Source organism: Mytilus trossulus, chromosome 2, assembly GCF_036588685.1.
Source record: "Mytilus trossulus isolate FHL-02 chromosome 2, PNRI_Mtr1.1.1.hap1, whole genome shotgun sequence".
NCBI lineage: Eukaryota > Metazoa > Mollusca > Bivalvia > Mytilida > Mytilidae > Mytilus > Mytilus trossulus.
The window spans coordinates 25,373,236-25,400,969 of NC_086374.1; the positions used below are offsets into that span (position 1 = coordinate 25,373,236).

Consider the following 27,734-nt stretch of genomic DNA (forward strand, 5'->3'; position numbering starts at 1 on the left):
TGCATGCCTTGAGACCTCTTATCAGTACTTCGTATCGTAGTATATATGTACAATAGTCAGGATTATACTTTGTGACTCTTAATAATATGAAGATCATTAGACAATTGTTTCTTTTTCTGGTTTTTCTCTGGACAACGAAAGCTTTTTCCCATCTCACTCCAATTCCGACTGAGCATTTTCTGTTGCATGAAACTTTAGACTATCTCGGGAACTACCATGTCTATTGGAAGTTTAACAAAACACACATAACATTCGAAGTACACGTGAAAACCAGAGGCTATGTTGGATTTGGAATTTCTCCTAATGGTAAAATGTATCCTTCCGATGTAGTTGTAGGTTGGGTGAAAGATGGAGTTCCACATTTGTCTGTAAGTATTTTCAAAATCTAGTATATTTAGTACTTCGAATGAAACATTTTACATTATATGTTATGATCCTGGAACTTATACAATTACTTCAGACTAATAACGCCATATATTTCGAAAACCAACACAACTGCCGTTTAAAAAGCACAAAACGATAATAAAGCATTTACAATTGTTATCAAGGTCATTTATATTTTGGTTTTAATAGAAATGGCTTAATAAATAGAAATGCAAAATTACTCTCCAAAAAAGTTGTAACACATAACAATAAATAAAACAGATTACGCAATGAATGTGGCATGAAATCAACAATTCCCTCTTTGTTTTTCTTTAAATTGGGAGAGACATGACATTTGCTATGAAATGCTAATTATTAAACAACAAAAAAAAAAACCGAAAAGTCTCCGGTATCAGAAATTGAGATAATGCCTTTAAACAATCTCGGAATAGTATACTGTCAATATATTATGCTCTTCAACTTCCGTACTTTATTAAGCGTTTCTAAAAAAAACTTTTTTGGATTCGAGCGTCACTGGTGAGTCTTTGGTAGACAAAACGCGCGTCTAGCGTCTATATAAAATTTAGTCCTGGTATCTATGATGAGTCTATTTTAGATTTTAATTTTTTTGTGCTGACATGAGTTATCATTGATATTGTTATATTTATAAATTAACTGTTTACAAAAATTTAGATTTTTTTTAAATACTACGGCTTTTCTACCTCAGGCATAGATTACCTTAGCTGTATTTGGCAAAACTTTTAGGTATTTTGGATCTATGCTCTTCAACTTTTTAAAACTTTTTTGGATGCGAGCGTCACTGGTGAGTCTTTGGTAGACAAAACGCGCGTCTGGCGTATATATATTAAGTCCTGGTATCTATGATGAGTTTATTTTACAACCACTGGGTCGATGCCACTGCTGGTGGAGATTTATTTCCCCGAGGGTATCACAAGCCCAGCAGTCAGCACTTTTTGTGCTGGCATGAATTATCATTGATATTGTTATATTTATAAATTGACTGTTTACAAAATTTTGAATTTTTTGAAATACTACAGCTTTTCTACCTCAGACATAGATTACCTTAGCCGTATTTTGGCAACACTTTTAGGAATTATGGATCTGAATGCTCTTCAACTTCGTAATTTATTTGGCGTTTTTTAATTTTTTTGGATTCGAGCGTCACGGATGAGTCTTTTGCAGACGAAACGCGCGTCTGGTGTATACATAAAATTTAGTCCTGGTATCTATGATGAGTTTATATTATGTACCATCATCAATATAAAGAATTTCAGGGGCTGAATTTTCACCTCTCCCTTGACACCATTTGGGAGTATGGTCTTGAGGAAACGATGATAGTCCGTCGGAAGGGGGCGATAAATGACTGACCCGTGTTAAGAGAGAGCCATATCTCTTGTACGTTAAGTACACCCTTGTAGATTTCGAAAAAGAGCAGGCTAATGCCGCTACTAGGCAACACTCACACCCGCAGGTGAAAGGGATTAATATAAGTTGAAAAAACTTGTTTAACAATCCATTATAAATAAATATGTTTAAAATAAAGAATGCTGTATGGCAGATTTATAAAGAGATCACCTATATTTGTTTATATCCGGTACACATACTCTTTGAAGATACCCAACCTAGATTAATCATCAAGTCACATCTGAAACTATCAAGGCTTCCTTCAAATTCTACTTTCATTGCCCTACAGGACGTTTTACTTACTAACACAAATCAGGAAATGTCCATTGTATTACCAAAACATTGTCGAATCACATTAAGTATACAAAGGCCGAGATTGATATAAAAACAGAAGGAATACGTAAATAATGGCAAAGCAAGCAAAATGCAGACAACAATAACTTGAAATGTTACTGTTAATTATGCAAAAAAAACCACCCCAAAAACACAATTCATTTTAACTTATTTATATGTATAAACAGGATATGCACACTGTCGGTCACGTCCAACCAGTTAATGATACTTCTCAGGATTGGACACTTTTGCATGGGGAAGAGAATAATTTTGGAACAGTGCTTAAATTTGAAAGACCTTTGACCACATGTGACAATAATGACACGGATATCGTTGTAAGTAATTTGTCTATCTAACAAAATTACATGTGTTCAAATGTTCACCACCAATGAAATTTTAGATTTCAATTTTTCTTCATTGTAAAAGTTGAATTAAAACATGTTCCTCCGCCTTACTACTGTACCAGATTTGCATTAGGCAATTAATGACTCTTCATTAAAGTCAGCCCTACCTGTCAGAAAATCATAAACATAATACAAACTTTGCAGAGCAGAATTTAAAGACCTCGAGTATAGTCAAAGTCGACCAAGGAATCAGAACTATTCATGAGAGATACCGGTATAGTCCTTATTTTTTTACGTATGAAATTATCATATTTGTTCTTTCAAATTCAAAAAAAGAAATTGATTCCTTAATTGAAATATATCTTTTTTTTAATATTTTGTTGGAGGGCAGACTTAATATTTTCAGAGGTTGAAGACGTATTATATCACACTATTTTTTTTAAGCTATGCATTTTTAAGATCCATGTATACAGTCTTTTGTCAAGTCCTTTTTCTTAAAAAAAAATGTTATTCAAACACGCCTACTTCGATGAATAGTGTCATTTATTTTGTTTTATTTCTTCCGGATATCAGCCTGTTTGTATTATGCTTGTTGTCGATTATTTTACTATAGGATGCCACTATGCGAATAATATTTTCTTATCATCCTGATGATCCAACCAACGATAATCATATGCCCTGGCACGGTGCTACAAGAAGAGGCGCTAAAAGCATGATGTTATTATCAACATCGAAACAGTATAAACTTCCGAATGATAGTCAGACTAAAGATCTGGTCCATCATCAAGTAAGTAATAGTTTTAAGCGCCAATATTAACTAATGATATATTTCAGACCAGATACAAGCATAACAGTCTATCAATGATGCAACTCTCCACCAGAGATCAACTGGCGTACAATTTAACAAGTATAGGTCGCCGTATGACCTTCACCAAGGAGTAAAACACATTACGCATAGTAAGATTTGAAGACCCCTAAATGTCAAATGGAATACTATTCAAACAAGAAAAATAACATACCTGGTACATTGGTGAACCCTAAACACATATAAAGAACACACTATAAAAATCAGTTAAAAAGGGCCGAACTCGTCAGATCAAAATAAACCAAAATTAACCAAAAAAAAAACCAGAACAAATACACAAAAGCCACACATTACAGATCTGAGAGTTCTCGCAGTTTCTGACAGCTAGTTCAAAGCCAATAACAACTGTTACAAAATCATGTATTTAAAAAAACCAACAGTAATCACTTAAAATCAATCCATTAATGAATTTGATTTAGAAAAAGTGATTTTGTGCAAACTATAGGTATCGTCAGATTGTGGTACCGTGAACGTGCATTTGTAAATAACAATAATATTTAGTTTTGCATATCTTCAAACTAGAAGTGGTTACTACAAGCTTATAATTTGACTGTATTGACGGTGGGCATGGTTCATATTTATATAAACACTGTAGTAGTAATATATACTTAAAGACGTAAGTTATAGGCTTGTTCACTCTTAAAACGTAGTAGTTACAATCATCATTAAACTGATGATATCAAGACAAGAGTCCTTCTTGTCCATCATCAAATAAAAAAGATATATAGTTATAAGTTCCACCAAGTCAATCTTTAAATAAATGGTAGTTAAAATATGTTCAGGAAAGAAAAAACCAAGCACAACTATACAAAGGGTATTATGTAAAACTTGAGCTAGAGGTAAAAGTGATTTAAAGTTGAATATGTATATACAAGGAAATACGATGTGTATTTTGAGGAAAGAGAAAAAACGACAAAATGAGTTGGGGGCATGTATAATTCAAAATTATGATCTACTATGAACAAACTCATCATGGATAGAAGGATAGAAATTATGTTCGCTGGACGCGCGTTTCGTCTACGAAAGACTCACTAATGACACTCTAATAAAAAAAGTGAAAAAGGCCAATATAAGTACGAAGAACATTAAGCAATCAAAATTCCGAAAGGTTTTGCAAAAACACATCTAAGGTAGTATATTTTTGGAGTAGAGAATGCATAGTATTTCGATAACTTCTAACCGTTGAATAATAATTCATGTCGAGTGTTGACTGCTGGTCTGGTGATACCCTCAGGGATGAAACCTCCACTAACAGTGTTACCTACCCAGTGTTTTTAACAAACTCATTATGTTTTATTCTATATCAAATAAAACCTCCAGTCGTAGACTTTATGAAATAATGTCTGGTCTATATTGAATATGTCCATCTGTCTTCATTTATTGTTCGCCACTAATCTCATAGATCCTTAACCCAGTAGCATCTACAATTATAAATGACCAGAATAATCAATCGTATATACCGTATCAGTCTTTTTTTTATGAAAAATATTGCTTAGGTAGTTTGTCTCGAAATAGTCATAGTTAATTACCGGAAGTTTCATTCAAACTGTATGATGACAATTAATCCATATTTAATAACTATATTTTTTTTTACAGTTTAATGTCCCAACTAAGCGCACAACCTATCAATGCAGAGTCTATTCGTTGGATGACATTACCACCAAACATCATATGATAAAGGTAGGCAAGAGCGAGTAGCTTTGTGAAAGCATGAATTTTAATTATTTACCAAAACTTATTGAAATTTTTTTGAACATTTGGCGCATCGTTTACTTTGAGTCATTAAATTGCCGCTCTGTTCGGAAACTTATGCATTTTAAATTATTGCTGATATTTCTTGATAATCATTCATTTACATTTTTTTTAACAGTTTGAGGCAGTAATACAGAAAGACCATGAACCATTTGTACATCACATGAATGTTTACAAGTGTCATAATTATCCACGAAAGTATATTGGGACAAATTTTGAATGTTACACTAGTCCATTAGATATGATGCCTTGTGGACATGTTGTAGCGGGTTGGGCCGTTGGTAGTGGTGTAAGTTAATTATCAAATATAAACTGTTTCAAACAAAAATAACCAAGTATATTAAAAAAAAGCACATAATAACTTGGTGTAATTTGAGCCGATTCTGTACACACATAATGAGATCAGATGCGTTGACATGATTCGTCTCCTTCTATGTTTCTACATATTTGTCGTGCGAGTTTGTTTGTGTAAGCAGATCCTGCTCCACATGAATCAAAGCTTTGTTTGAGGAAGATGTATTTCACTAATTCAAAATGATTCTGTAATTTTATTATTAAACACTTTCCATATTTTCATGCTAGTACCGTATTAATTGGTTCTAATATTTTCTGAAAATATATAACACATAATGCATTTTATACGTTGTTCATATCACACTTTTATCGTGCGCAAATCTTTCGAATTTAGATATTTAATTAATGTTTCCCGTTGTTATTTCAGCCCTTTAATTTCCCACCAAATGTCGGCTTACCACTTGGTGAAAATGAAAATGAATATGCATACATAATTGAAATACATTACAACAATCCTGGGGCTGTTACGGGTAAGTTATAGATAATATGTTGAATATATAATAACGCACCGTGAATATCATGGCAGGTGGAACACCAAGGGCTTTATTCGTTAAAGCTTTTAAGACAAACAGTAGAATTAAAGGTACAAATGTAACCACACTAGAGGCGTATTTCGACAGTTATCGTCTTTTCAGTTAAGGACAAGCCTACAATGTTCGAACACACCAACTCTCCCAATTAACTTAAAACATATAGATTTTGTTCAGTCTGACTCATACCTAAACTTGTAGATATCATGCTGATGACCTTAGATAGAGGAAGATGTAGTGTGAGTGCCAATGAGACAACTCTCCATCCAAATAACAATTTAAAAACAGTAAACCATTATATATCAATGTACGGCCTTCAACACGGAGCCTTGGCTCACACCGAACAATAAACTATAAAGGACCCCAAAATTACTAGTGTAAAACCATTCAAACGGGGAAACCAACTGTCTAATACGATGATTTGAATACGCTATTTTAGACATTCCTAACACGATTTCCTTTAGAGAAGGTTACAAGTTTCTTCGAAAGACACTTTTGCAGGCCCAAATAACTGTTCCACTTGCAGAATTCACAATCCCTGCCTCCTATCCTTGTTTATAACTATACATAAATGCGACTTGGCACCTCTATAGCTCACCTGCAAGTGAGCTTTTTCCCATTACTTGTCCGTCATCGTTAACTTTTACAAAAAATCTTCTCCTCTGAAACTACTGAGACAAATTGTACCGAACTTGGCCATGTCATCATTGGGTTATATCTAGTTTTAAAAATGAGTCCAATGACACTGCATTCGAATCAACATGGCCGACATGGCTAAAGATAGAACAAAGGGTGTAAAATGTAGTTTTGTTTGGCTTATATCTCTGAAACTAAAGCATTAAGGGCAAGTCTGACTTGGTGTAAATATGTTTATCAAGTTTAGATATTTGCCCATTAAATTTACAGACAAGTCGGACAACCCGTTGTTAAGTTGCTGCGCTGAATTGGTAATTGTAAAGTTCAAAGTCTGGTTTACAAAATGGTCAAATGGAATCTTATTGGAGTTATTGTCCTTTAAAGATCTGTAAAGTTATTTTCTGTTATTTCTTGACAATATTTGTAAAATTTAAAATCGCCTGCTTTTAATTTAACTACTGGATTAAATTATAATCAAAATTTGGCCTCAATCATTATAAGGGTATCTAATACTTATAATTAGGACTCAAACATTGATTTCCAAAACCACAGTAGATTTAGGTGAGCGACACATGCTATCAGGTACTTTTGTTTTAAATGCCAGAAACAGCACGATATGTACCACTAGTAGACCAAAAATTGCCTAAACTTTAAGAAACTTAAGTTAATCAATGATATTAGATGTTTTGAAGTTGAACCATCTTTATATTTTTGTAATCGTTTACCTTTTTGTCTGGTGTTTTCTGTCTTTCGGCCTATGCATATGATATCTCATTTATATCGTCTTACATTTTTCACCTATGTAGATGTGTAAGCAGCAAGTTCCCAAACTTATAACAATTCGCAATACGTCATACAATCCTAATCTTTAATTATGGTATTCCTGAAAAATAACTTATGTTGACTGAAGTCCATAAAAATGTATTCATTTCCAATATTTTGACATCATGTTTTTAAAGGACTTGTGGACAGCTCTGGAATGAAATTTACATACACGTCACATTTGCGTCAACACGATGCAGGAATATTGACAGTTGGGATGTACGAAAATAAGCAGCAGATTATTCCCCCACATTATAGCGACTTCAAAATACAGTCCGTGTGCTCGAAGGAATGCATATCTAAGGTATGTGTTCATGTATTATATGTTATCGCCCGCTGAAAGCAAATTACACTATGCTATTCAACTTCTTATTTTAAAATTATTTTTTTTAACGTTTTATCATTAGAGCGTCACTAATAATTTTTTATTAGACGAAATGCGCGTCTGGCGTAAATAAAAAAATCCAATCCTGGTATCCATGATAAGCTTAATTACAACCAACACATAAGTTATGACGATGCAGGTCATAAATGTGACGGATTTGAAATAATTAAATAATTTAAATAACCTACATGTAGAAAATCAAGCGTACACTACAATTGTAACTACACATTGTGATTTGTATTTTATTTTCGATAATTCAAGTACAAGTTGCCATATTAAAACATAGTTAGATTGCACAAAACAAAACAAAACAAAAACATTTTTGAATTACCAATAAATCAGAGTTATCGTCCCATATATTTTAGGTTACTAATAATTTCAACATCTGAAGTTTTGGGAACAGATACCACCATAACATGTGAGTCGCGTTTGGATATGAGTGAACATGCATCAAACATTTTTTCTATCAATATATGAGTTAAATCAACATCGAGCAAATATAAAACCATTTTACAACCAAAGTACATTTGTAACTTCAATTCAATAAGCATAAGCATAAACAGTATTTTTTCACCTCTTCTCACTTTATTAAAAAAAAAATACACAGGCACTAACTGATGCTTCCCTAGACGAAATAAAATTGTTTGCAGTATGGCAGCATGCCCATTTACTAGCGAGGGGTATAACAACTAGACATCTCAGAAACGATGTTGAACTGGAACCTATAGCAGAAGATGAACATTATGACTTTGACTACCAAGAAACAAGGCTCTTCAGAAAGGAAATTCCTATGAGAAAGGTATATGTAAACGATTTTCACATCAAAATAATCAAAGTTCAAACAGCATTGTGTTACTTTTTTATGCTATGTAGAAACAAAGCGTGAATAGAGGCAACCATTGTTTACAGATTTTGTATCCCAGGAATAAATTACCTTAGCTGTATTCAGTTGAAACATATTTATTTATAGTCGTTTGGGAAACAAGTTATTACAACTTTTATAAATTCCTTTCCGCTTTGCGGGTGCGAGTGCTGCCTTGTAGCGGCATAAGCTTGCTCTTTTACGAAATCTGCAAGGGTTCAAGTGTAACTGTTGAATGATTTGTAGACGAAACGCTCGTGTAGGTACACGATTTCAATCCTGGTATTTATGATAAGTCTAATGATACCAATGAACATAAATGTCTAAGAGAGAGGCTGATGATACGAAATTTTAAATGTAACATAAATAAATAATTTTTTCATCTGAATTTTCGGAATAGAAATTGTACTAAATTTTATCCGTATGAAGTCAAATCACTCAAACGTTTTAAGTATTTAAACGTTATTGTTGTTTTTTTTTCCGTTTTTTTTTTCTCTCTATTATATTGATATCCTCTAGGGTTTGCTTTTAGGGGGATAGTATCAGAGTAGAATGCACATATGATTCAACTTTGAGGAAAAACATAACATATGTAAGTATAGCCTTATCAGATAATGATTGCAGTTGTTACACTGCTACTTTCAATTATAGTTACTTATTGTTTAAGTTCAAGACAAACTTTGGTTGGAATGTTTTTAAAAACAAGCTACGCATTGCCCCGTAAATCACGATACGTTCAATATAAATCAATATCATTGCAAAAAACAAATATAAAACGACAAGATTTAAAAATTTTACAAAACAGTATACGTTTCACTTAAAAGTAAGCAACGATATATAAAGCGAAAACTTGGGGTTTGTTGGGGTTGGATGGGAATCGGATGATCTCTAGTGCTTAAAAAAACACAAACAAATCTGTATAATAATAAAAAAAAAAATCATCGAATATGCATTACGTCATTATCAAAACAACTTACTGTAACATATTTTGGTGACATGGACATTTGCACTGATCTTACTGCAACACATTTAAGCGACATTGACACATGAAATGCTCGTCCTATTATAAATACATGTATATGATAGATACCGACTTCTCTTAAAAGGTAAATCTATATATTGTATTTGGAAACCCATATTTGAGGGGTTTTTTTTATCGATTATTCAAGTGTTTTCTGAATGAATGTAACCAAGCCATTTCGGTAATTTTTTTTTAATGTGAATCTGCAAAGGTTAATGGTAGAATGTGCTAAACCATCTTGTTAAAGTCAACATTTCAGAGCACTCTATTGCAAACAAAATACATATCTTCAATACACTTGATTTATTATTTTAGGGAGGATATTCAACAGTAGACGAGATGTGTTTCTCATTTGTGTACTACTATCCCCGAACATCACTTTTTATGACAATCCAATCTTTACTCTATGATACAATTCCTCGTAATACTTCATTACTATCGTATACGTGGAAGAATCCAAGCTCTCTTGATGATTTGGTCAATCTGGTGAAATCTTATGACTGGACAGATGACTCAGTTAGAAGTAAATTTCAACAAGATGTACTCAATAGTACCATGCGCAGTCGCTGCTACTGGTTACAACCCCCATATGTATGTTGAATTAATGTAATTTCAATATCCTGTTAACACATTAAGAAATTATTCACAACAAAAATTGCACATATAACATTATCATTTGAATATTAAACAAGATTTTTATGATACATACTTGTTTCTCGTTTCATACTTACATGAGTTTTGTTCATTAACAAAATTGAATGAAACTGAAAACAAAAACAACAATTAATGAATGACCAGACAATATATAGAGAATATCACAACAATTATTTTTGCTTGAACTAAATATAAACTTCAAAACACATGTGATTCCATTTAATAAATTTATAAAAGCGATGTAGATACTTCAATTCACTATATCAATAAAGCAATCACTTTACAAACTTTGAAATTGATGATGATGATGATGATGACGATGTCAAGAAATTAATACATCCATGATAACTCGAGAGTGAAACAATTTCAAAATAACACGATACCGTTAAATTGTATTGCAAACTTTTTGTACTTAACAGCTTAGCCAATGGAAATTTGTTACAACAATGGTCGTGAGATGAAACAATTTCTGACAATGTTCCGATAATATATGGGGAAATCGAGTTGTTCTTTAAAATAAAACATGTGTTGTCTCGTTAAATATACGTTGTAAGGTCCTAATAGTTATCAAAAGTACCAGGATTATAATTTTATACGCCAGACGCGCGTTTCGTCTACATAAGACTCATCAGTGACGCTCATATCAAAATAGTTAAAAAAGCCAAATAAATACAAAGTTGAAGAGCATTGAGGACCCAAAATTCCAAAAAGTTGTGCCAAATACGGCTAAGGTAAACTACTCCTGGGGTAAGAAAATCCTTAGTTTTTCGAAAAATTCAAAGTTTTTTAAACAGAAAATTTATTAAATCGCATAAATTTGAAAAACGCTCTTACACATTACCAACTCCGTTTTCTTTATTGCAGCGCACCCAGGAAGATTTGAAACTTGAAGATCCAGCAGTTGCTTATCATAAACAGGAGCAATCTTGTCGACATGACTGAAACTAAAAATGTTTATGTGTAATAAAGGTTTTACTATTAAAGCAATACAATACAATTCAAAGCCTGATTGTGTGCAACTGATAATGAGATTGACAGTTATTCAATGTATCAAACCATTTGTGAATTGTATTCCGAAAAACAGAAAATAAAATCAGTATCCATCTTCAGATATAACATAACTGCCACGCTTTAATTCAGTAACGAACCTTGACTATGAATTCATTGGGTTTAATATGAGAAAACTTTACATGTTATAGACTATGCAGATACATATACAATATTAAGGGGGTCGTAGATTTTGTAGACTAAACAAAGGCATTTGATTCATTGAAATGAGATTTTTCTTTGTTACTTTGTAGTCTTTCGGATTTAATGACTTATTTATTTATTAACTATGTTAAAACAATGTTCACATATTTAAAAACACGTGTTATGCACAATGGGTGGATATCAGAAACTTCTAAAATTTCACCTGACATAAGACAAGGATACATTTGTTCTGATCTATTGTTTGTTTAAAAAGTCGAAATTATGGTCCTGAGATTCAGAATTGATAACTAAAAAATATATATAAAGGTATAAATGTAAAACTAGATAGAATAAGTCATCGTATTGAGATTTAATAAATAGTGAACGACACAAAACTAACTTGCAAGGATCAAAACGATGTGGTAGTAATGAGCGAAATTTAAACTCTTTGTTACTTTTCATTTTGAGTTTTAAATTTAGATAAAGCAGGTGGCTTATGGATTTGGAATTTGAAATTGTGTAATGCTTAAGTTACGTGAAGATAATAATAAATACTCAATAAACTTACTATGCAATCAATATTTAACAACCGTGCTTTATTGTGTCGAACGGTGTAAACACAGATGACCAGATATGTTGGACGGACAATGGTCATCATTGGTACTAATCAAGTTGTAGATTTAATTTACATAATGTACAATTCCAATTTGTTTTCTCGGAAAAATTTCGAGGATAAGCTTGATTTCAAAATAAATAATAGGGCGAACAACATATCATCCAGATATTTAGAAAGAAAAAAAGTAAATAACAAAAATTCCGAACTCCAAGAAAATTAAAAACTGAAAGTCCGTACAAATCAAACGATTAGATAACACCTCTCATATTCCTAAATTGGTACAGACAATTTCTGATGTAGATTTAACCTTGTTTATAGCTAGCTAGACGTCACACTTGTATGAAAGTCGCATGCAATTAAATAATATTGACTAGGAAACGTGAACAAAACAAACAGATACAATAGGTAAACATGCCAAAAATAAAAGTAACAGGAGTCAACATAGTGTTATCCCGAGGGTATCAACAGCCCAGTAGTAAGCACTTCGATGTTGACATGAATATCAATTATATGATCATTTTTATGAATTAAGTGCTTGCAAAAGTATGATATATTTAAAAAAAAACAAAGAATTTTCTTATCCCAGGCATTTCTAAATATTTTGATATTAGCGTCAGTGATGATTCTTATGACGACGAAACGTGCATCTGGCGTTTTTAATTTTAAGCCTGGTACCTTTGATAACTATTATGATCTTAATCACTATAAAAACAAATATAATCGATCATAAAGTATTTATAACTATTTTGATATGAGCGTCACTGATGAGTCTTATGTAGACGAAACGCGCATCTGGCGTTCTACATTTTAATCCTGGTAACTTTGTTAACTATTTTCACCACTGGGTCGATGCCACTGCTGGTGGACGTTTCTTCCCCAAGGGTATCATCAGCACTTCGGTGTTGACATGCATATCAATTATTTGGTCAATTTTACAAAGCTTTAATTTTTTTAAACTAGGGAATTTCTTATCCCAGGCATAGATGACATTAGCCGTATTTGGCACAACTTTTTGGAATTTTGGATCCTCAATGCTCTGCAACTTTGTACTTGTTCGGCTTTATAACTATTTTTATTTGAGTGTCACAGATGAGTCTTATGTAGCCAAACGCGCGTCTGGCGTACTAAATTATAATCCTGGTTTCTTTGATAATTGCGTGTGGTCAAACACTTTCAAAATGATGTACTCAATGTTCCAATACTTTTAGAATGTACGCTATTATCATGCTACACAGAAAGACAAGTAGTCGGTATGCTGAAGTTTCTTATCGACAACATATTTGTTGAGTTTGGAGGTAGACTTTTCCAACAAATTGTCGGCATTCCTATGGGAACAAACTGTGCGCCTCTTCTTGCCGACCTCTTCTTATTTTCATATGAATTGGAGTTCCTCCAGACACTTGTCAAAAACAAGAGGATCAAAGAAGCCAGATTATTTAATTTCACTTTCAGATATGTTGATGATGTTCTTTTTTTAAACAATCCGAACTTTTCTGATTGGGTTCCATTAATATATCCCCCAGAACTCGAGATTAAAGAAATAACAGACACGGCTTCCTCCGCCTCATTTTTAAACTTATATCTCGAATTTGACTTACACAGTTATCTCAGTACCAGAATCTATGACAAACGAGACGATTTTAATTTCGAAATTATAAATTTCCCCCACCTTAGTAGCAATATACCAACTTCACCTGCATATGGGATATATATTTCCCAACTTATTCGATATGCAAGAGCTTGCAGCTCCTACTCAGACTTTGTAAAACGTCATCAGTGTCTGAGTTGAAAGTTGATGAACCAGGGGTATGTCAAAGAACGTCTCGTCCTTTTTCTAAAAAAGTTCATCGGAAGGTACCAATACCTTGTTGATAAATATTCCGTATCAACTTCTCAAATAATACACGATGGTCTTGATGTATAGATTCTGCGTACTGATGTTGTGTATCATCTTAACAACATGTTTTATTGTTCTTTTATTTGTTTTTGTTCTATTATTAAGATTACTTTTACTGTTGAATGGTTTTATGTGATATCCGTTTGACGTGGCTCGGTACTTATACATCTCGTCAATGTGTTTGTATTGGCTTTCATTTTTTTTTTGTGATTTGTTTTGTATATGTGACTCTTTGTATTTCTTTTGTGCTTATAACGTGGCTCTGTACTTTAAAAGATCCCGTCAGTATGATATTTGTCTATAATATGTCATTATGATATATTTCTATTGTGAATTACTATATACGTTGAACCACAAACGTCAAAATCAATCAATGGCGTAGTGGAATTAACAATTTTTGGATTCTCATAAATTCTATGTATAACTTTTGGACTAGTTTGAATCTCGGTCTATTTCTGTAATTTATTCTTACATAATTTTGATTTTTTAACCCTGTATGCGTACATTGCCTATGTAAATTTTAAAATTGTTTGTATGCACATTGAACGACAAATTTATGTGACGTATATAATTTTTCTGACGTCAGACACTCAAATCAATCCATGTGTTCGTAGATAGTAGATGTTTTTGTGTCCTGTTAAATTGTTCCTTTTAAAAAGTTTTGGATTCTCATAAATTCTATGTATAACTTTTGGACTAGTTTGAATCTCGGTCTATTTCTGTAATTTATTCTTACATACTTTTGATTTTTTAACCCTGTATGCGTACATTGCCTATGTAAATTTTAAAATTGTTTGTATGCACATTGAACGACAAATTTATGTGACGTATATAATTTTTCTGACGTCAAACACTCAAATCAATCCATGTGTTCGTAGATAGTAGATGTTTTTGTGTCCTGTTAAATTGTTCCTTTTAAAATTGTTATACGATGATGACTGATGTACCCATATTTTGACTATTTTATTAATTGTGACTGTTTATTTAACGCATCATGTAAATGTAACGGAATTTGATGAGACTGTTATTAAAGTGAGAGGGTTATCGCTATAGAACCAGGTTTAATCTACCATTCTAATATGACGTCCTTATTACGCTTTGTTAACAAAGTCATGTTCTAATGAGCACAAAAAATATGTTTGACACATGCGTACGGACTTACTGTTATATTAACGTTGTTTCCATCGTTATTCTTTTAAATATTTACATTTAAGCAGCTAACATAAACTTTTATTATATATTTTTATCAAACACCATATATTTGCCCTGCTCGTAGTTATTAAACTTATCAAATATGAAATGTAATATACAGACTCCTCGGGGAGGACACGGGAAAAGCCAAACATTCTTACGGTATTTTCGTACGCTTCGACCTATAAATCTATTGTATTTGTCATATTAGAATCGAAATAATTCCTTCATGTCATGCTCTATGCTCATTTTAACATGGGTAGGCATTATAATTGACCACATTTTACACCTCGCTAACGCTCAGTGTAAAATATCGACAAATATAATGCCTACCCATGTTAAAATGAGCATAGAGCATGACATGAAGGAATCATTTCTTAATTTTCTACATTTGAAAATGCCTATACCAAGTCAGGAATATGACAGTTCTTGTCCATTCGTTTTTGATGCGTTTTGTTTTTTGATTTTGCCATGTGATTATGGACTTTCCAAATTGATTTTCCTCTGAGTTCAGTATTTTTGTGATTTTACTTTTTACACAGATAGATATTTAAATTTAATAAACCAAACGATCAGGATATGTTGCTTAAGGTAACACGATACAGAATGACGTTACGCCACGAGTTATCGTTCCTGACGTTATCGAATAACGTTCACATATTCAAGCCAATGCATCAGGTTTTGCAATCACAAAGTGATACAATTATAACAAAAATTATTGGGTTTTAAGGTGACATTTTTATAGTAACTTTTTCTGGATACTTGATGGAGTAAAGGAAAATAGTTCCGGAACGGAATCGATTATTTACTGTACGGAGTTTGACGAATGTCCTGACAACCTGACAATGTTCTGACAGAAATGAAAATGCTAAATACTTTTTTTTTTTATTATTGGAAGGATTAACTTGAAATTTGGAACCAAGCAAGATGAGAACTTATATTTTAATAAATAAAAGGAAAAAATGAAAAACATATTTATAAGAGTTAGAAAACTTGCCCTGACCAAATTAACTTTGAAACTTCTTATATGATCTTATATCCTGACAGCAATGAACCAGCGATTTTGTTTTATTATTAACAGGATAGACAAACTCAATACCATGGCAGATTAAAACATTTAATACAATAATACAAGGGAAAAAAAAGAAAACTTGACCTGACCATCTACATCTTTCCCGTGACTAATGTCCTGACCGATGTAAATTGTTTATAACTTTTTTTTCTTTGAAGGATCGACTTCAAATTTGATGTCAAGGAAGATTCTGACATAAAATATAGAGATATAAGAATCGGATCATTTAAAAAGTGTTAATTAAAGAGTTAGAAAACTTGACCTTACCAACTTCGCCTCTGCCCAGACTTATGGCCTGACCGATGAAGAAAATGTTAATAACTTTTTTTGTTATTGCTCATTGTTAATCTTTAAAAATGAATTACTTTACTTTTAAATATTCTGTTTCTTTAAAATTTAAGCATCTGACCGATTTAATTACATATAATAGACTAAGTTTTATCACAAGTCTTTATTGTTGGTATATGTTTGCAATAAATACTTTTTAATGATGAACGCCGTATTCCCATGAAATTTTGTTTTGAAAGTAGAAATCTAATCTATAGAAACTTAGGATGATGTGTAAAAAACACGGGGAATTGTTGGTACATCTTTTAATTCGTGTTAAAATGGTCGTCAAAAACACAACTCGGGCAAAATGGAAAAAGGAAATTTATCTGGATGAGAATACGGATAGAATTAGGCGATAATGCACAATACAAGCAGACTTTGCAACTCATACACAATAGTTTGTTTGTATGGAATTTTAAGAAAGTGGTTTACTCGGTTATTTTGCCGAATATCTTTCTCTATGTTCCAGTATAAAAAGTCTTCGAAATTCATTGTTCTGCACAGAGTAAATCCGATATAGTTTCGGAAATATTTTGAAAATAAAGTGCTAGATTTGTAATCATATAGACAAAGTCTACACGGGATAGACAGAAACATCGGAATGAAGCCTGAAAAAGTTGACGTAGGCTGAGAAATACATGGGAACTTGATTCGGCAACAATAAAATGAAAAAGCAGGTCCCGTTACAGTCTGACTAAAGCCATCCCCAAGTTGCCACTTGCGCATATAAATGCAAGTTGATAGTCGGGACTGGCTATAGTCAGACTGGTTTCGTTACAAATTTTTCTCTCCAAATTTACAATCAAACGACTGACTAATTATTATTCAAACGGATAAAAAGAGACTGAAATAGCAAGATCTTGAAATCCTTAAGATTTTATTTTCGTGTTAACTACGCTTGCATGGGTATTTGGTGGTAGTGTGTTTTTTGTTGTATGATTTGAGGTGGAAATAATGTACATGTACAAGTTCGGAGACAACACGACTGAAAGAGAATTAACATAGTTGCCTTTTTAGGCCCTGAGGGAAATATTGCCCACATACTTAGGGCGCAACCATTTGATTTTCGGGGGGGGGGGGCTATAGATTTTTTTCTGGACAAACTTTTGTTCCGCGAAAGACAATCTATTTTTTTGGCGACAAGACGAAAACTTTTCTCAGGGTCAAAAACAAATTATTTTTTTCTCCAAAAACTGGAAACAAAAAAATCCATAAATATATGATATAAAAAAATTTCATATACATGTATGTAATTTTGTAATACTATAGTATAAAATGTATTAGCATGAGCTTTAGAAACAAGATGGAAGGCGAGACTCGCCGAGCTTTCCACTTATTTTGTAGCGAGTGCAAAAACCTTTTATAATTCTGACAATGTCTATTGCGCATAAAAGTTTTATATTTTCTTGATATCCTACAATTTACTCCCTAAGGCCTAGGGTGAATAGGGATAAATAAAATATGGTCACTTGGTCTTCTTCCGACCGGCAGTAAAATGCTTCCAAAGTGAGGCGTCCATTTGGCTGTGCGGGATGTATTATTTATTGTTAACTGCGTCTTGAACATGCATAAAATATTTGCCACTGGACGTAAAAATACCAGCAATCAATCCTACAATTCAAAATCGCCACTTGAAACTAATATAGAGCACACAACATCATATTGTTTCATCCGTGTAAATTCGACCGTCATTCCCACACTTGATAGTCTTTTTGCTTCAGGTTTAATTTTTGTACCTGTTTTTTAAAGGTGCGCATATCGTCTGTATTTTCTTATTTTTTTTGTTCATGACAGGTTGCTTGCATAGGCATTTTGATAAATTATAATGGCCCGCAGAGTACAGACTCCGGGTAACATCTCCTACATGTGGAATTTCAAGCTTGAGTTGTTATGTTTCGCAGTTTGTTTTACTAATAAAAAATGCATATATGATCTCAAGATTTGTTTTATAAAATAATTTTCCACAAATGACAGACTGTTGCACAAATAGTGAAATTTTGCATACAGTTTGCAATTTTTGTCCGACATGCTGAGCAAGCAACTCACACGTTTACACCACGCAAAGTACACTATACTAACGTACAAATGTACGTAGCAAGTCAAGAATATAAGTTTTGAATTTTTCTTTGAGTTTTGTTATTTTATTTATCATGCATGAACTATTTGCCACTGAACGTTAACAACAATCAAAAACAGAGCAATTATATCACTGTTAACTGAATCAAATTTTTAAAGTACTATTTTTCTGCATGGATGAAGCAATGACACCACCATTGTCATAAAGGATGGAGTTAAAAACTCAGTAATTGAAATGAATCACACGTAAAACTTTTCAAATTATTTTAACTCGAATTTTACAAAAATATGTAGTATGCTCGTTAGGTGTAAAAATCAGACGAGATTAATGTTAAATGCATGCATGTTAGTGAAATTTCTATGTGCAGGACGAAATAAATTATATCGGTATAATCTCCTATCACTAGGAAATTTACGGAAACCTGACAGGGGAAACGAAAATAAAATAAACACCCTTCAGATCCCGACACATTTTGTTTTTTTCCATTTCTCATATGTCTGAGGAGAATAACGTTACATTCCGTATTCAATAACGTCACACGTTTTCGGTCAAATTCTAAGGGTATCAATCAATTTTGAAGCCATTTATCTCAAAAACAAGGATGGTGACATATGATTTTCTATACATGTATGAATTCAGTTTGTAATTCTGAATATTATGTTAGTTTTTTGTTGTTCTCCGTATATAAGAACATAGCCATCCATTGGAAAATCTAAAAAGGTTAGCCGAAAAACAGACATTTCCCCTATATACCTAAGTAAATTTGTCGCCCAAATCGACGTTTTCCAACGAAAATACCAAGAAAACAAAAATGGTGACCCCCATTTTTTATTACATATTTCGATGTAACTCGGTGCAAAGAACGCGTATGCAAAAAAGTTTTGAAATCGGGAGATATGCCATTCGGTATCGTGTTACCTTAAATGAACATAGATAAGGAAAGTTCATTAAATAAACGTATTGTGAAGTTTGTCCTTGATTTATCATATCAATATCTATTTATGTCTGTGTCTGTGTTTGCATATATATGTCTGTGTATGCAAGTACACAATTGAAACATTGCTTGTCTTAGAGATATGACGATCACTTCTCACTTGCTACTTTTTCTAAATTGCATTTTTATTGCAAATGCCATTCAGCAATTAGCACCGGTTCCGTTAGAACATTTCCTTTTGCATGAAATTTTAGATCATCTCGGGAACTTTCATGTGTATTGGAAGTTTAACCAAACACATATAACGTTCGAGGTACATGTAAGAACAAGAGGATATGTTGGCTTTGGTTTCTCTCCTAATGGTAAAATGTATCCTTCAGATGTAGTTGTTGGCTGGGTGAAAGATGGAGTGCCCCATTTTTCGGTAAGTATTATCATTTCTATTCGTTGTAAACGTTATTTTGGACGGAGCATAACAAATAACTAAATTTTATTTGCAAATGTAGGACAGTTATGAAACAAATCAAATGATTTTCTTCTATTGATGGTCGAGACTGTGCAGTGGCAAAATAAAGCTAGCACTCCGAGGTCAAATTATTGAACAATGGCCTTAATTTCAATCTATTTGTTACTCTACGATAATTGTTAATTGTCACTGTTCTTGCCTTTAAAGGGACGTATACGAATGTGATCATTTTGATAAATTGCATTTGAAATACAAGTAAGCAACGTTTCCCTATAGTTCGTTGTACAACTTTAACAAATCTTTAAACAAACAAATAGTTAATAACAGGACTTCAATAAATGAAAATTGTATATTTTTTATTTCAAACACAACTACTGCTATATGTTATTTGAAAAATTATGATGAAGTAAAATTATGAACAATTAAATAATGAACTTGCGAATTTTAAAAGGCAACCACATCATACACAGTGAGCAGTGATAAACGACAACAATGAATGTATCCTTTTGTTTTGATATGTAACGTACTCAACGTTTATACAGTATAGTTGTAAAATGTTGAATTTGCTACGGGTTTTCTGAATGTTACCCTATATATTCTTTTACATTCACATACATAATGTTATATTTTAACACGTTGATTGTTTTATGTAGGACTATCACACTGTCGGTCATTTACAGCCAGTAAAGGATCTTTCTCAGGATTGGACACTTCTCCACGGGGAAGAGAATAATTTTGGAACAGTTCTAAAATTTGAAAGACCATTGAGTACGTGTGACGAGAATGATACTAATATTGTTGTAAGTATTTTGTCTGTCCAAAATTAGTGCCTACACTTCAACAATTTTCAAAAGTCTCCAAAGATAATGTTACCCCTTTAGTTACTTTCTTTCAATTCTAAAACAAAAGAGTATCAAACCTTAAGTGTTAAGGTATAATAGCCCCTTTGATTTCCCTTATTAGTCCTTGTTAAATTTGCACTTTTCAAAAAAGTTTTGTAGAATTTATCTTTGTTTCAATTAAAGAAATACTTGACATGAGTAACGATTTATCCAGTCCAGTACTACAGACCAAATCTCACATAACATTTCATTGCATGTAAGAAAATAACCATCACTGGAAGTAAGCCAATGAAACTGTTATCCCTTTTTTTCCTGTGTACAGGCTCTAGTAACCATGTGACCTTAAGTTTCCAAAATATTCTATAGAAAAAAGAAATACAAAAATATGGTGCTTAGCAATACCCAAGATATATTTTTTACTCCCATGAGATGTATCAATTTAATCCTGATTTATCATTATACTATTGAAGGATGACACAATGCGAATAATATTTTCTTATCACCCTGACGACCCAACCGACGATAATCATATGCCTTGGCACGGTGCTACAAGAAGAGGCGCTAAAAGTGTATTATTATTATCGACATCAAAACAGTATAAACTCCCCGATGATAGTCAGACCAAAGATCTGGTCCATCATCAAGTAAGTAATAAGTATAACTTATTTTGGGTTGCTATTGACATACTCATTGAGATCAGATAAACAAATAGTCGAAACGTATATACAAATCACAATCTATTATGTTATTTATGATATTATGTTAAATTGATTACAAATTATGTCCGATTTTGCGAATGCAACTCTTGACTATACTCATTAACAAAGGTATTAGTATATAACTCATTGAATGACTCCTGAGATTTTCATTTACATTCGCTATATTTAAAACATTACGTGTTTTGGAGAACAAAAATGCACTATATATCAAACACCATTACACCATATAACATATTTACACGCGCTTTATTAATTTGTATAAAATCTTTAAAGGGTTGTACGATCTCTTGCCGTAATTACTAACGATAATAATATCAGCAAAACAGTTGTTGATGGTATCACGCGAGAAGTTGCAATGAACTGAAGCAACCCTTTACATCTCCCTAACTGCTAACATGACTTTATGGCTACTAGAGTTATATATTTGTAGGCAATTTATATTCATATAGTAATTTTTTGTTCTAACAGTTTCATATTCCATCTAAACGTACAACATATCAATGTACAGTTTATTCGTTGGAGGATATTACAACTAAACATCATACTATAAAGGTATGTACGAACGATTAACTTTGTTAAAGGACAGGAAAATAATTAGGGTTTCGGGGGGTTCTAATTATATCATTTTCAAATATTGTTTATCGAAAGGCTAATTTTGTTCTAATTTAATCATCATTTTATGTCTTTTAAATTGATTAGTATCTGATTAAAAGATTAGACAAAATATGGGAAAGGTATTATTTTGCATTTTATATTAAAGGAAAATTTGATTTTTGATTAACAATGAAATTTTATCTGATAAGAAACTGTATACGTTTTGATATACTGCAACCAGTAGTTGCATATTAAATATAAAATGCGATATTTTCAAGCAATTTAGTTTTTGATCAACAGTTTGAGGCTGTAATACAAAAAAACCATGAACCATTTGTACACCACATGAATGTTTACAAGTGCCATAACTATCCACGAAAGTACATAGGACGAAACTTTGAATGTTACGCTGTTCCTTTAGATATGATGCCTTGTGGAAATGTTGTAGCAGGCTGGGCTGTTGGCAGTGGTGTAAGATAAAAAAAAAATAAAATAGTACTGTTGAAAAAACAATCATAATCACATAAAATATCATACATAAAAAAAACAAATGAATTACATTCATGTTTCAACTTGTATTCGGAAGGTCCTTAACATAAACACAATTGACACAGGCCAAGTGCCTAAGTCGATTAAAATCTAAGCAAATATCAAATAACTTCAACAGAGATTATTAAAGAATATTCAAGCATCATCTAATATAATTGAACGAAAAATAAAAAGTTAAAAACGACCGATAATGCTCCCAATTTGAAAAAGAAATTTGTCAAAACCATATTTATGAATTGTTTTTCCTTCTATGTCAACCCTATCTGTCGTATACCTATTTGAATTCCAGAATTCATCAAACAAGACATCAAATATTACTCGTTGGAATTGCAATAATGACTTGTAAAATTAAGATATTTGTTTAAACTATGAATGTCTTTACTTTACACGGAAAATAATACGGAGGATACAAACTATAACATCATGAACATTTCTTTGATCGAAGTTTTATTCGAAGAAAAAAAAAGTGAAAATATACTGAACATAAAAAAAGTTATTGTTATGTTCACAGCATTTTGTTTGTGTTATGCACTGACTATTTTTGAAAGTGTAACAAACATTTCCGAGCACCAGTTAAATTTAACATGAATCTACTGGTTTCTTTTCAGCCTTTTCATTTTCCTCCAAATGTTGGCTTACCAATTGGTGAAAATGAAAATGAATATGCATACATCATCGAAATACATTATAATAATCCTGGTGCTGTTACGGGTAACTTATAGATAATGTGTTGAATATTTCTTTATTTATTTTTTTATTTAAAGACATGAATAACCTGACCTGGTGGAGATTGTGTGCTTTGTATTCAATACAAGATTATTTTATTGTTATTATCAACTATAATCTGAATCAAATAATGCAATTAAATTATACATATATATTACAAAACATTGTAAACCATTTAATTTTAATGAATGAGGAATAAGTGTTTCCACCTCTTTGTAATATGTAGATGCCTATCTAGAGTACAAAACTGTATGTTAAGCCTTATAAGTTTATAATGTGATACACGAAATACAAACGCTGGATTGTATAACAAGCATTGTATTCAAAACAAATTATTTCTTTAAAGCATTATGTGTTTAACGTTGTGCAAATTTTTTTTATAATTTCAGTAATTATGCCATACATGTCCAGCTTCTATTTTCAACTAGTTGTCAGTAATTGCAATGCAAATACTCTCATATCTGTACTTATAATTCAAACTGTTTTACTTGTAATAATTTCGATTGTTTACCAAATTTTACGTTTTTTAAGACATTGTTGACAGCTCTGGTATGAGGTTCACATATACTTCACACTTACGTCAGTACGATGCAGGATTATTGACGGTTGGAATGAGGGAAAATCGTCAGCATATTATTCCACCTCACTATAACGAATTCAAAGTACAAATAGAGGCCACGAAGGAATGTATATCAAAGGTATTTGTTTCACTGTGTTATTTATAAAGCTTATGCCAAATATCAAGGTTGTTCAATGTAGGATAAAAAAAAAATTCACTGCCCCCACCCCCTCCTTTACTTAATTTGGGAAAAATTGATTGATCAAAATTGATATATGTAAAATCGATTTTAGATAACACACCTTACAACAATTTTATCCTACATTGATCTTTTGATGTCGTCCCGAAGAAGAAGTGAAGTTCTCAGTTAATGTTTGATAATTTATTAATATAACAGAATTAAAAATTATACTTATTCTTCACATTGAGTTTGGACTTGTTGAAGACAATGAAACAAGCAATTGATCGAAATAAAGACACAGAATTGAAAATTATACTTTTTCTTCACATTGAGTTTGAAACTAGCAATTGATGGAAATAAAGAAATCTTAAAAAGCAAAAAAAAATTTATCTAGTCAGTGTTTGTTTGAAACAAAATACTGAAGTTTACCGCCTGCATACACTTATCTGATAGTAATACGTTTTATCGGACTGGTGCGACTAATAGTACAGGTACCACTAATCAATACTAATTTGTGTGGGGTTTTTGCTATTTAATCTTACGTGGAGTGTTGTGTGGACTTTTGTATTTCTGTTCATTTGTACTTTTATTCATACTTTAACTCGGTTTATCTGCGACTTATGTTTTTCTTAGTATCGTTCGTATTACCTTGTAAATCTAAAATGGTTAAACTATAAAGCTCTAAATACCCGTCACAAAATATAAAAATACATTGGTAAGCAAGTCTTTGATTATTTATAATTTTTTGTCAACTGAACAATTCCAGCACTGTATCAAATCACCATGAAAACACGTTTGTGGTAAACTCGTAAAATTCCACCGATCAAACGTTTGAGTCGATTCCTCTATTATAAAAAAGAAATGCAAGTTGTATAAAAGAATCTTTTTGTGCATTCAATAAATTTACCATTTACATATAACTGCAAATTACTGGAGTTAAATATATCATTAAATCAGTTATAAGATATAAGTTGATTATTATCATTCTGTAAATATGTTCAGATCTATTAAAAATAAATCCAAATTTAAAGCAACCTAATTGCTTTTTATGTTGCCGAAAATTATAGGGTCTAACAGATGCTTCAATAGATGAAATAAAATTGTTTGCAGTATGGCAGCATGCCCATCTTTTAGGAAAAGGCATTACAACAAGGCATCTCAGAAATGATGTCGAACTGGAGCCTATTGCAGAAGATCAACATTATGACTTTGATTACCAAGAAACAAGGCTCTTCAGAAAAGAAGTTCCAGTGAAAAAGGTATGTTAAAGCTGAGAGAGTGAAGTTGAAATGTTAGTTGAAAGATTCCGATATCAAAGAACTAGTTTCGTTTTTTTCTTAGAGTGACCTGATCAATTTTTGTAAAGAAACAATTAAAATCGGAGATGAAGCATTCATTTTTGCATCCCTTTATAACATTAACGGTACCAATATTTCACGCACCAGATCCGTTGTTAATGAGAAATTAGAATTCAAACAAACCAAAGTTCTCGAAAATCGAAATATGTGGCGAATGAAGACAAACATCGCATTTTTTTTTATATTTCAAACATTAAACACTGAATTTTTAAATAAGATAGATTATATGAATCTTCTACAAGAGTTCCATCGTATTAGTAATCGCAATTTTAGGCGAGTACGTTTTACTGTAAACTCTTTTATTCACATACACAGGCCAATTTAAACAAAGAAGCATCCTATAGCATAAAGTGCTTCAGTGCATTTAATACAGTGTGTACTTGTCAACTTTTTTAAAAGCCAAATAGGACTGCTAAACCAAGCATTAATTTTTTTTGGAACAATCTGATTTTATATTTTTTCTCCTTTTCGCTATTCTTTAGGGTGATAGTATCAGAGTAGAATGCACATACGACTCTTCTTTGAGGAAAAACATAACATATGTAAGTATCGCCCTCTGATAATAAAACATTGCCCGTAGTGCGCTGACCAATTGTTGGTATACAAAAGATACTTTTAGCTGAATTTGACTTTTGATCGAAATGATAACAGTAATCTGCCTACCATGATGTCACTGTCTAGATGCAAAAAAATAACAAAAACTTGACAAGTAATTGGCATTGGACGAACATTTAGATTGAAACTACGATTGTAGAATATTTCCAAAGTAAACTGCTATGCTTTTGATCAATGTTATGTTTGTCAAACTATATCAGTTGATCACTTGATCCTAGGTACTCGAATTTTGTTGTTGAATAAATTCATTTTCTTCCGAGGTCTGTATCAAGAAAATTCATATAGAACACAGGGTTATAATTACCCTTATAGTTGAGAAATATTTATACCAATCGGAGCAACTAGAAACAGGTGCGTCTTTAATGTAGGCAGTAGAAAAATCAAAAGAAAAAAAGGAGTGGGTTCTAGCAACTCAAAATTTGTTAAAACTATTTTCCAGCACACTTGAGTCAAATATAAGGCTACTGCCAAATTTCGATGTTTATACTGTTTGTTGTTTCACTTATGCACGCAACTCAAGGATTGACGCAATTGGCAGGTCCCTTTGAAAAACGTACATGCAATGTTTTCAGAGATGTGAGAAACAAAGTAGAAAGGGAAAGAGAGCGCTCAAATGCAATATTTAGTATCATGGTTTACTCTTAAATGAGAACTTACTGAACTTACTGAATTTAAAATCTTAATTGTTTTCACATTACATGTTAATTACAAGAAGTTAGTTGTTTAATTTTTATATTGGTCTTGTTATATTTTTAGTTTTTGAAAATAATGTTTGTCTTGAGCCGAATATGTCATTCATACACATTGGGTTTGATTTTGTAGGGAGGATTATCAACTGAAAACGAAATGTGTTTCTCGTTTATATACTATTATCCCCGGTTTCCATTGTATATGACCAGTCAGTCTCTTATTTATGATACCATTCCTGGTCATTCTTCATTATTATCGTTTTCTTGGGATGATCAAAGCTCTCTTGATGAAATGGTTAATCTAGTGGAAACTTATGATTGGACAGATGACTCAGTCAGAAGAAGATTCCAACAAGACGTACTCGACAGTACACTGCATAGCACGTGCAGCTGGAAACAGTCACCAGTTGTATGTTAATTTTTTTCTCTTTCTGTTATTTTGAACCATATAAGCATACTTGATGTTTAATATAGTCTGTTAATAATGATGCTTGTGCTAGGTATCTATTCTAAATTTATGCTCCCCATTCTTTGTGAAAGTTTTACGCTCAAACTAATTTTCAAGGATAATTTGGTCCCATTCAATCACAATAGTGTCACTAAATTCGTGTTAGCATGAACTGTCCCAAAAGAGAGGCGAAATATATCAGAAGGACAGTCAAACTTATAGATCGAAAATAAATTGACAATGCCATAGCGAAAAAAGAAAATGGTACACAAGAAACAACATAGAAAACTAAAGACTTAGCAACACGAACATCACCAAAAACTGGGGATGGTCT

At 32.2% G+C, this 27,734-nt stretch overlaps 1 protein-coding gene across 1 annotated transcript; it reads left to right on the forward strand.

Annotated features, from left to right (window-relative positions):
* Window positions 1-19: 19 nt before the first annotated feature.
* On the forward strand, window positions 20-27,370 carry LOC134705676 (uncharacterized). The gene is made up of 20 exons (XM_063564397.1): window positions 20-368; window positions 2,310-2,456; window positions 3,079-3,252; window positions 4,927-5,010; window positions 5,201-5,371; window positions 5,804-5,906; window positions 7,562-7,728; window positions 8,417-8,608; window positions 9,204-9,263; window positions 10,008-10,283; window positions 19,779-20,078; window positions 20,774-20,920; window positions 21,433-21,606; window positions 22,150-22,233; window positions 22,576-22,746; window positions 23,433-23,535; window positions 24,082-24,248; window positions 25,358-25,549; window positions 26,131-26,190; window positions 27,086-27,370. Exons 1-20 carry the CDS (start codon window positions 87-89, stop codon window positions 27,368-27,370), a joined length of 3,339 nt encoding a protein of 1,112 aa, XP_063420467.1. The 5' UTR covers window positions 20-86.
* The last annotated feature ends 364 nt before the right edge of the window (window positions 27,371-27,734 follow it).